Source organism: Triplophysa rosa, linkage group LG8 (assembly GCF_024868665.1).
Source record: "Triplophysa rosa linkage group LG8, Trosa_1v2, whole genome shotgun sequence".
Taxonomy (NCBI): Eukaryota; Metazoa; Chordata; class Actinopteri; order Cypriniformes; family Nemacheilidae; genus Triplophysa; species Triplophysa rosa.
Window position 1 is genome coordinate 16,758,061 of NC_079897.1, and position 11,665 is coordinate 16,769,725.

General features: G+C 37.7%; 2 protein-coding genes across 10 annotated transcripts in view; both read right to left on the reverse strand.

The window, feature by feature from the left end:
* Positions 1-11,665, reverse strand: part of LOC130557423 (uncharacterized) — a 118,015-nt gene that overhangs the window by 94,736 nt on the left and 11,614 nt on the right. The gene's annotated exons all lie outside the window — the stretch shown is intronic.
* rxrbb (retinoid x receptor, beta b) lies at positions 34-11,395 on the reverse strand. Of its 9 annotated transcripts, none has more exons than XM_057339143.1 (11): positions 11,373-11,395; positions 9,888-10,043; positions 9,620-9,767; positions 7,531-7,710; positions 4,299-4,450; positions 3,903-4,032; positions 2,616-2,748; positions 2,484-2,525; positions 2,294-2,385; positions 2,049-2,154; positions 34-1,970 (listed from the first exon to the last, which is right to left on the reverse strand). In XM_057339143.1, exons 2-11 carry the CDS (start codon positions 10,032-10,034, stop codon positions 1,832-1,834), a joined length of 1,269 nt encoding a protein of 422 aa, XP_057195126.1. In that variant the 5' UTR covers positions 10,035-10,043; positions 11,373-11,395; the 3' UTR covers positions 34-1,831. The 9 variants fall into 9 exon arrangements, with proteins under 9 accessions (XP_057195126.1, XP_057195120.1, XP_057195125.1 ...); XM_057339137.1 differs by lacking the exon at positions 11,373-11,395 and adding an exon at positions 11,267-11,338 and having other exon boundaries at positions 9,888-10,085; XM_057339142.1 differs by lacking the exon at positions 11,373-11,395 and adding an exon at positions 11,267-11,282 and having other exon boundaries at positions 9,888-10,048.

Here is an 11,665-nt window from a genome sequence, read left to right on the forward strand (position 1 = left end):
TCAAATGCCGAGCTGGACCATTTCTTTCTTGGAAATAGTAGTTTATTCATAGGAGGGTTGACCACAAATCACTCATTCATACACAATCTCCAAGCACACTGACGTTAGACATCACCACCTTTATTTAGGGTCATGTACAGCAGATGGTTCTCTTTCAGCATCACCAGGCTCCTCTAAAATGAGCCGTGACAACATCCAAACTGATGGAATCTCATTACTATCATAATTGTATGACAATTTTAGTGCAACAACAGACATGTAACATGCCTAATGCAGTAAAGATGTTGGTTGTACAAGACCATACAAAAACAACCTTGTGTTTGTGTTAGGTATATCTATGGCGAGTGAGTTTGCATTTGTCCCCATAACTTTATTCAGCATGGACAGAGAGATGCCATGGAAAGCAAAAACGAAAGCAAAAAAATCAATGGCAAGTCAAAGGAAAGCTCAGATCACAGAGAGAAAATAAAAGACAAAATCTAGGATTTCTGGTAAAATCCAGTGCAAACAATGTCTTTTTTTCGGCAAGTTGTAAGCCAAATACACACTAAAGAAAGTGATAAAAGCATAGAGAGAATACATACGTATTCCTAGCCTACGTCTACAGGATAAGCTACACGATGTCCCTGAACAATAGGGTCTGCACAGTACTAGAACAAATTCATTGTTTACATTTCAAGTTGGAAGGTTTTTTCGAAATAGAAAAGCACTCTTATATTGCTTAGATTTAGTATCTGTGTGAAGCTGTTTTGGATGTGCACTTTTTTTAGGGTTGTAATATCAAATGTCAATTCCTAAGCACCAAAGTAAACATAAAAATCCTTACCCTGGTAAAAAAATTAAAAAGGAATGACATTTTTAGAGTAGTGCAGTTCACTTAAGGAATTATCACTTTCACATTCACCTGATATGTGATGAAAAGTGTTTTGTTAACTGACAGCCAACGCAGGTTTTAAGACGATTTAGCCTTTAGGACACTTCAGGCAAAACAAAAAGAATGAAAGAAATCTACCGGCCTCGTACAATAAATGCTGATGACGTAAAGAGAGACTTGTTTTTTTCCTTTTTTTCTCTCATATGTTAAAATGAAAACATCAAGCATATGTCAGTTAGGGCACTCACGACAGGATAATAAAATGAGTGCGTGAGATAAAAAAAGAGAGTGCTTGCGTTTCCCTCACATCCACCTCTGTATTTAAGCTTAACATTGCACAGTATAATGTAAATTGTGTACATTTTTTTTTTTAGATAATGCATCTTTTCTGTTTTTCAAGCTTCATTGCATAAAGATCTCTTTGCCAGATTCCTCACACCAGCAAAGTCAGGTCAATTTAAACCTAGAATACCAAATACTCATTCATCTCTCTGCCCAAGTGACCAGTCAGTCCTTGTAGGTCGGGGCAAAATAAAATAGTCATAAAAGTAAGCACCCAAACTCAAAAGATGGTGTAGCACACGTACGTACGATTAAAGCTTATCATCCACAGTGTTTTAAAAGCCTCGAATGGTTCTATCAAAATGTAAACCCCACCTATCTAAACCAGTCAGGTAATTGGAGCTTTCATACTTACAAACGTTTTTAAACTTGTTTTCTTTTATATAAAGAATTAGCTTACTGTTGAAATGTAGCACCAACAATTTTCATGGCAAGTTTTGGGTTTCTAGATTCTGTGGTGCACTTTAAGAGATAGTCGAGAGAAAACAAAAGACAAAAATACCCCCAGACCAGAGGCGGACCAATCGCTGTAATTCCCCTGGGAAGGAAAAGTGCAGTCACAGTTATCTCCAGGACCTAGGGCTGAAACCCCCAATCTCTCTCTTTCCGATGAAGCTAGTGGGGTGACTCCAGCATCTCCATGAGGAAAGTGTCAATGGGGGTGTCTCCGATCAGCTTAAAGAAGAACAGGTGCTCCAGACACTTAAGCCCAATGGAACGCAACGCAGGCAGCCGGAGGAGGAGCTTGGCAAATCTGTAGGCGAGCGGTTCATTAGTTGCGAGATTTTGGGCTTTAAAGTGGCTGTTAAGTGAATTCAGAGAGTCCTCTCACCTCCCCTGCTGATCGGGGTACTTCTGCTTGCAGTAGGCCTCCAAGGACGCATACACTTTCTCTCTGAGAAGCTCCACCTCACTGGTGCTAGTCAGACCTTTGGCATCTAATGTAAAAAATGTGACAATGTGCCATTGCATCCATTCAGAAGAACGGAAACATGATTGGATGCCATTAAAATCACATTAGCACTCCAGATCAAATGACACCATATAACTCTTAAACCAATGAAGCAATCCGCTCACCTGGGTTAAACAGAACTATGGCGCGCAGACAGCCGAGTTCAGTCTTGTCCATTTGCATATCACGCATCTTACAGACCAACTCAGTTAGCACCCTGCAGACGTGTCCAAAAATTAAGAGTACTTGTCATTCAAGGAGTTCCAAATGACTCCAGCAATAGAACTTGAACAAGAAAATGTGTGCAGACATCACCTGTCAAATAAAGCCCCCACCTCTGCACTGTGTGCACTCTCCCTGTACACATATTAAAATATGTTCAACATCAAAAAAGACAAGGTTATTACATAGTTATAAATGAGTGTTAAACAGGAAGCGTGGTGTAACCTGTCAAAAAAGGCCTCCACGCCCAAGTTGTGAGTACTGTCTCTGGGAACATGCAGACCTGTGGCCAACAGGATCTCATCCTTCATGCTGATGGAGCGATGAGAGAAGGCAGCAATAAGAAGCTCATTCCATCCTGTGTTACGACAAACATCACATGGATTTAGTAACAAACTTACATTTGCATTCATGCATTTAGCAGTTGCTTGGTTCCTTGCCACTGTCACCTCTAGCTTGCTTACTGGGAGACTGCTGACAATAGGTTTCAGGTTTTATACTTTGTAAATGTTTATGTTTATCTATCGTTTCAGATATGCTTAAGAAATTGTTCATCAAAAAATGAAAATGCTTTCTTTACTCACCCTCATGTTATTTCAAACCTGTATGACTTTCTTTCTTCTGCAGAACACAAAAGATATTTTGAAGAACGTTGGTAACGTTGGCCCCCATTGATTATCATTGTATGGACACAAAACCACTGAGACATTTCTTAAAATATCCTCTTGGTTTTGTGTCCACACAATGAAAGTCAATGGGGTTACCAACGTTCTTCAAAATACCTTCTTTTTTGTTCAACTGAAGAAAGAGTCATATACAGGTTTAGAATGACATAAAGGGGAATAAATGATGACAGATTTTTTTTAACTATCCCTTTAAAGACAAGCAACTACTTTTCATGACCAGTTATTAATGCTAATACATGTTCCATAATTGTACTGTTTTCATGGTTACGTTTTCCTATATTTCTATTTTGATTTATCTTGTTTGTTTCTGTAAAGCTGCTTTGCAACATTGCAAATTGTGACAAAGTGCTAGAGAAATTCATTTCAATTCAATTACAATTTAGCAGAGTGGCCCCCATAAGGCCACATTTAAATTCTGAATCCGAGTGTAAAAGACAGACAGCACAAACACAGTTTTCGCTTCACAAAAAGACGTTTGTTAGGTATAAAATGACTCAGATAGATGTCGCTGTTCTTAAAATAGGCCCAGCATTATTTGTTTGCAGATGCTGCTGTTATCTAATGCCTTGGCATTCAGACATGTTAGGTGTGTTTATGTGTTCAAATACTTTTTTGGTTCAGAAAAACATATATAAGATCTTTGAGGAAACAAAGCGTTGTTTTTCTGTGCTGGAGTCAACACAGACTAAATATCCGATTGGGACACGGTGTTAACATGAGACATGCTTGGAAACACAATTTCAATACGCAGAATGAATGAAAAACCAAGTCTATAGTACCCAGACGGGCACTGGCACATGAATGTGAGAATGTTAAGCGCTCATACCGGCCCTGAGCAGGATGACCTGGTCGTCCAATAGCAGCTCAGAGAAGTGAGGGATCTTCTTGGCCCACTCCACCAGAGTGAAGAGCTGTTTGTCTGCAGCATGGCAGATGTTAGTGACCGGATCATTCGGCTGAAGAACACAAACAAGAGTATTAAAGCAAATGTCACTTCTAGAGAACAAGAGAGGAATTTATGAACTGATAAGAGTCTCTGACATGAATGGTTCTGCTATTAAACTAGAAACAATGATCATTCAAAGACAAAAGATCTTAATCTCTGCAACAACAAAAAAACAGCACAAAACTGACTTTGCTAGTCAATAGTTGAACTAGTACTGGCAAATGCAGGACTATATCCTTTCCTAAATGACAGATATTGGCTTGTTGATGTACTTACTGAAGTGGTAGCATCAGAGTGCAGGTCTGTCCTGTGCTCCACAGCGATCTCCGCCTCCAGGATCGCCTCCACAGGCATCTCCTCATTCACTGCACTGCTGTATTCACAGTCTCCATCACGATCCTTATTTTTCTGACGCTCATCCTGAACAGCTATGGGGGAAAGAAATTCATTTATCAACAATCTATCAGCCTGACAATCTGTATCACACCCAGTGTGGTGGAGTCCAGTGATCACAGATCTGCCCTAAGAACAGGTTTGGTTCCTGTACGGACATCAAGCAGGTCATATACTATCACCAGGTTGCTCTAATAGGTCCCTATGATTTCGTCTATGAAATATGCAAATATTTCCAAAATATGTATACATGTATGTTTTTATGTTTATAAATAATATGCACAGTACACAGACATTCATTATGAGGACACAAACTTTTATTCTGGATAATGGTTATTATATAAATGGTTTGACAGCCCTATTGACAAATAAAAAATTAATAATTTTTAAAGTCACTATCAAATCAAAAGTGATAATGCTTATTTTTTTATGGAACATTGCACTGCTTATTATAGGGCTGTTAAACAATTAATATCATGATTAATCGTATCCAGAATAGAAGTTTGTGTTTACATAATATATTTGTCTGTGTACTTACACATACATGTACAGTATATATTTAGGACATTTGCATTATATACATGTATATATATGTGTGTGTGTGTGTGTGTGTGTGAACAGTATCTCACAGAAGTGAGTACACCCCTCACATTTTTGTAAATATTTTATTATATATTTTCATGTGTCATGTGATTCGTTAGTGTTACAAGGTCTCAGGTGTGAATGGGGAGCAGGTGTGTTAATTTCATTAACGTTAAATAACTACGAAAAATATTCGTCAACGACTATTTTCCCAGGAGGAAGACGACGAGACGAAAAGACTTTATCGGCACACAATATCGTTGACGAAAAATGATGCTCTCACTGTGGAAGCGCCATTGAGGATCTCAAGTCAATAAACAAGAGTTTAGCGATCTCTCATGAGCCGTCGAGCCGCATTGATCTCCACTACATTGTTTGTTTGCGATTGTGGTTGCTGAATAAAGACATCCCACCTCGCGAAAACTGCGAGTCCATTAGCAACTTCATTCCGAGCGTTCTCCTTCACGGTCAGTCGCGTTGTTTCTGGGGAACTGTCAATTTTTTTGCGGGCATCAGGAAGACGTTAGAAATTTGCGGAAGAACTTAAGGGAGAGGTTGGATGTCTATGAATAGGCCTATGCACTTATCAGACCTCTGTGGAAATACTTCTTAAATGAAGCTACATGAAGTGGAATAAACTATGCACACGATTTGACATTCTATTGATTTGTACTTATTGGTACAAGAGATACTTATAATGAAAAATAAAAACAAATTTCTCAAACGACAGCAATCACTGTGATTATAATTTTTTGCAAAATAACAATGTTTATCATTGTAACCATTATACAGCATGACGGAAGTTTGTATTGACTAAAGCGAGACGAAAATGCATAGACATTTAGTCGACTAAACTGGACTAAACAAAAACAGGACAAGGATGACTAAAGATAAAAACTAAATAGTGTATTCGTCGTGGGACTAAAACTAAGACTAAAATTAAAAATAGCTGACAAAATTAACACTAATGTGTATGTAAATATGTTTATATTCTATAATATATAATATAGTAAATATAATATAAATATGCACAGTACAGAGGCATATATTATGTAAACAAAAACTTTTATTCTGGATGCGATTAATGGTTTAACAGCTCTAAATTATTTTTGACATTACTGATTTGGAAAGGCCCTTTAAAGGAATTCTATTGAAGAATTCTTAGGTCATGTGACAATGTGCAAGTTGTGTGTTGCCATGACAACATTTCTAAAACTGTGTTCTGCCTGCTTAGCACAACAACAGTAGCCAACTTTCTTTAAAATAATGATATATGATGACAAAAGTATAATGTTTTAATAACATCTTTTATTACATTTTATGTTTTGACAACATTTCTTGAATGGCTAAAAATCTAGCGATTTTGGTTAAGATTTCATGTATTAATTTCTTTACCAATTCTTTCTAAAATTTACTGGAAATAATGCAGACTGAATGATGTTCATTGAAATAGTCAAGAACCACTCAAACATATTCATTAAGTGAGCGATTGTTCTTCAAGAACCTGTTCTCGGTTCACATTCCTGCTATTTGTTCTTCACCCACGGGTGACAGGCTTTTCACAGAGCCGCATGTATGACGCATTTTTGTCAATTTAAGTTGAAAGCTATGAGCTATTTAGGACACACACTGTTTCTGGGCCAAAGTGACTTGATTTTCTTCTGGTTATTTGTTTTAACAAAACCCGAAGATCATTAGGCTACGAAAAATAGTCATTAACTTCAGTGCTACATACTGTAGTATAACTAAAACCAGTTTTAATTCAGCAGGAGAGCATTAATGTGCAAACTGAATTTGGTGAGACCACAGTGTGTAACATTTAAGTTATTAATGACTATTTTTGTACTGGATTTACAGTCACTTTGCAGATGGTTTCTTTGGACTTGTCCATGTCGCCTGCTCATATAGAGATCAATGTATATTCTCGTTTTGAGGAAGACTAGGTTGTAGATCACTGTCTAAGGAATTATGTGTTATTTGTGTTATAACAACATTTAGCTCACGAGTTATTGGTCCGGGAATCTACTCTGAACTGCTCCATTGTTAATGTACGGAGCAGGACAACAGGACTTTTGAATGTTTTGCGAGATAACGCAAATATGTTTGCGAGAGAACGCAAATATGTTTGCAAGAGAATGCAAAAGTTTTGAGAGAGAACGCAAAAGTTTTGCGAGATAACGCAAACATGTTTGCAAGAGAACGCAAAAGTTTTGCGAGGGAACGCAATGTTTTGCGAGATAACGCAAAACCTTTAAAAATATATTTTCTCTTCCCTCTCATATTTTTTCCACCCCATGTCCCTAAAGGGGCTCCGTAGTGTTCCACCCAACATAGCTGACAGCACAGTCTCATGTGGAAACAATGCAGAATTTCCATCACCATGATGCTGATCTAACATAAACCACATACACACACCCGAGGCTTTACAAAACACTCCACTGTCCACCTACCTAAACATTCCTGAATAGACAGCAGACACATTACATCATATCATAAGTGTTATATCTTCAGTGAGAATGTGACAGGTACCCACCCTCTCTTTTCATTCCCGTGGCCAGGCACTTCTGATAGCGGCAGTACTGGCAGCGGTTGCGTTGGCGTTTATCCACCAGACACACTTTGTTGTCCCTGCATGTGTAGCTCAAGTCCTTCCTAACTGTGCGCTTGAAGAAACCCTTACAGCCTTCACAACTGTACACGCCGTAGTGCTTCCCTGCACACACAAATCATGTTCACAAAACAATTCACTTTAAAATAAAAGAAACGTGATGATGAGGAGATTTAGAGATCAGCATTATAAAATACAACGTTATTTTTAAGTTATAAAATACATGGTATACATTCATATTAGGAGTGTAACGGTTCTCGTTAAAAAATTGAACCGCACGGTTCTCCACCAACGGTTCGGGTTGGACCGCGGCTCATCTTAAATCTGACGACGCATTTATACGTAATATGGTTCGTTAGAAATTATAATACGTAAAACAGACTGATAAAGTTCGGCTAATGTATATTTGTCGATGGATACACATTTAATACCTACAACAAATCAAATACCGTAGACAAATTTCAATAGGATTGACGTATGCTGTAACATGACCAGTCATTTCATCACCCGGGTGTTGTGAGCGCGCGAGTGCAGGTGAGACCTGAACAGCACATGTTGCTGTTTAAACTACACTCATTCAAGCCTTGCCAATTTAAACATGTAAGTGCAAGATGATGCACAAGAAAACTCGCTTGCGCGCTGTGAGAAGATCCGAAGTGCGCATAAGGAAAGTCTCAGACATGGCGCAAATATTGAGTTGTCTTTGAAGCGCTTAAATGGACAAATTCACACACGAAGTAGGTCAACATGCCACTCTTGTCGAGTATCTTAACAAACATAGTAGGTTATGTCTTAAGTGAACGGACGAAACGCAACGCATGTGTACAGTATCAGTGTACTGGATCGGTTTCATTCCTCTTAAAGCGACAGCAGCATATTCCTGCTGTCTGTTAAAAGTCAAGGAAATCACGCGATAGCTTCTGTAACTTCAATTATGATTCATCTTTATTTAATTTGTACATATGCAATGTTATGTTTTATTTGATTACTTTAATCCATTTCTACCTTAAAAGGTATATAGACAGTATCTTATTTTATTTTCTGCTTTGCTCTGTTGTTTTATTGGTGCTGTTACTTGTAGCTTGATTATTTGTTCTTATTTTTATTTGTCAGTAGTCCCTTTTCCCTGAACATAGCACAAATCGAACCAAACCGAAACCGTGACCCTAAAACTGTGACACAAACCGAACCGTGAGTAATTTGATCCGTTACACCTCTAATTCATATATTTAATACATTCATGGTCACAATAAGTGGGTGATTCTCACAAACCTTGGTTTCCAAGATGTCAAAAAAATGTAAATACTTGCATCAACAAAAAAGCTCTGACGTGTTTAAATGCATTAATTTGGAAACATTAACTTTAACATTAACAATTTTTTTAAAAACAAGACCTAAAAAAATCATTACCGTAACAGTCTAAAAATGTCAATACCATAGCAAAAGAGAAACCATGATCCCTATGTTTTTATTCATCATACATCAACATTTATGAAGAATATTTTTCGACAAAATTATAAATGGGAAATGTATTTAATGCGGAAAACTACCTGTAGCGGATGATAATGATAACAATGTGTGTTACTTCAAACAAAATCAAGCTTAACGCAAAAATCGGTACGTGTAAACAGTCCTTCAAACATTTTACGGAGGATAAGAACATCAAGAAATCAACATTTAAATTACAACATACCGCGCACAGAACATAGCTGGATGTGGTACGGTAGTGAGATTTTCAGCAGAAAATGCAATAAAATACAAAGGTAATTCATTTCTATGTTAAAGTGATTCTTTTTGTGAGGTAGAGAACACAATTATCTTCATTATGATAATTTCTTAGTGTTGCTGAATTTTATGTTTTATATTTAAAATCATTACTACCATGCTGTTTTAATGGTGAGAATGACCCAAGTATGTATCATGAATGTATTCCAATAAAAAGAAACAAACCACATTTATAAATGTAAAGACATTATACAGGCCAAAACGTAAACCTGTATTTTGCAGTACTCACCAGAGGAGCGATCCCCACAAATGGCGCACATGCGTTTCTGGGACAGCATTGGCCCAGAGCCACCGACAGACTTCAGGCCAAACAGGGGTTTCACATCATCAGAGCTACTGACAGCATGTAACCCAGACACAGACATTGAAGAGTTTATCTGCAAGAGATAAAAACAGACCAGAGGTGTTGAGAAGACCAAGGTCATCAGGTACTGAATTTGTAAAGTTGCAATACATTCATCTTATGAAATAAGATGGTCTCTGAATACGTGTCCCACCTGAGGGCTGCTGTTGGGCCCATAGCCCACAGATGGGGTGCCGGGAACGCCGGGAGAACCGATGGATGAGCTGACGGCTGACAGTGGCGAATCTACAGAGCTGACAGGGCTTCTGACAGCTGATGTGGAGGGCGGTATGGAGTTCATAGATGCGTGCTACACTGGCCAACAGAGAGGAGACTGATGATCTGTGATAGTCTAGATTTCAGGAGAGACATTGAGAACGAGGAGAGTGGAACACAGACTTTCTATTGGAATGTATGTAACGATAATGCAAACATACTGCACAGAAAACCTGCTCTTGTGTTGAAAAAGTAGTGTGTTTGTTAAACAGCAAAATACCAGTTAAAATAATAATATGCTTCATGTAAAAGTTAAAAAAATAATGCGTTTCATGTCATTATGTCAATGGGTAGTAAAAACTAAAGGTACTGAACATAAATGCTACTGCAAAGCCTGTCATCACAACTTCGTCCTAGCTAAACGGGTTTTCTTTTAAATATATATGGAAAACATCATGATGTATACTATGCGTTTAAAACAAAACGATGCGTTTTGGTCTGAGAGAGGCTAATAATAATAATAATAATCCTAGAGTGGATTAGGCCGATAGGGTTGTGTCTCATAACCCAGTGAACTGCCTACGTAGTCATCATACTTGGGTATCATTTAAGTTTGAATATCTGTCAGTAAAATTACTCCTCCCTAAAATACTGTCTATGCATGTAGTTTATTAAGATGGAAGCATCTGGACACCTACGTTTGCCAAAAATGCTGTTTAGGTAACGTTATTCCCCTCACCGTGTATTTGACACGCAGCCTGAATATGTTCCTTATAGTCACCCATTGACAAACAGACACTGTCAACTCTAACAGTAGCCAAATCCATGTGATTTATATCATGTGGCTGAAATCATTTTATAACTCTTACTCAGCATGATAACGGGCGTTGTTGTGTTACTTCCAAGTTAACTGCGTTATATTTATTATTTAGCACGTAGCTAACGGACTAACTAAAACTACTAACTAAAAGAAAACCAGTTTACACGAATACGATACGTACAACACAACACATACATCACACTACGTACAAATAATAGTTATTTTGTGCAGCCGGAAGGAATAGGCATGATAAAAAGACAAAACGAACTAATAAAGCAATCCGACGCTCAGCTCGCGTTAGCCTAGCCTAGCTCAACCAAGTGTTTGTTTGTTTTTCCATCATTTGCACAGAAGCTTACAGAGTTTACATGAAGTTTGCGACTCCGGTCTCACCCAACAAACACCGCGTCCTCCGACAGCAGATCGGTGTCCTTTAAAGCATCGTTTAATCTATATTGTACAGTTCACGCCATAAATGTTTACGTCGAGATAAATACCTTGTTAGTCAAGCCTCCTAGTGGACATTGCGGGTCTATTCGCATAAGAAATACATGCAAGCAAATAAACAAACAATTAATTAAATTAATATATGGGAGACTGTACCCTTTTTTATTTTGAGTTGTAAGCCAGGAGAACTAGGTAAGAAAACTAGTATGGCGAGTTATGTTTCGGGAGTTGTGCCATAACTGGAGTTTAGTAATGTCTTGTTTCAATGTCTTTATTTTGCAGCACGTGATTCATTTTTTTAGAAACCAGTCAGGAAAACATGAAGAGTTTGGTTCCAAAATAAGATAACTCCATTTTGAAAAAATCATGTTTTTTATTATGTTATCATTTTTTATTGTGTTTAATTCTGTTAGTTGGCTGTATTTTTTTGTTATTATGGCTTAAATCAA

Coding starts and splice junctions, on each gene's coding strand:
- rxrbb (XM_057339143.1), bottom strand. CDS start 10,034: ATGAACTCCATACCGCCCTCCACATCAGCTGTCAGAAGCCCTGTCAGC. Junction 9,768..9,887: donor GGCCCAACAGCAGCCCTCAG/GTGGGACACGTA, acceptor TATCTCTTGCAG/ATAAACTCTTCAATGTCTGT. Junction 2,155..2,293: donor CATAGTTCTGTTTAACCCAG/GTGAGCGGATTG, acceptor TTTTTACATTAG/ATGCCAAAGGTCTGACTAGC.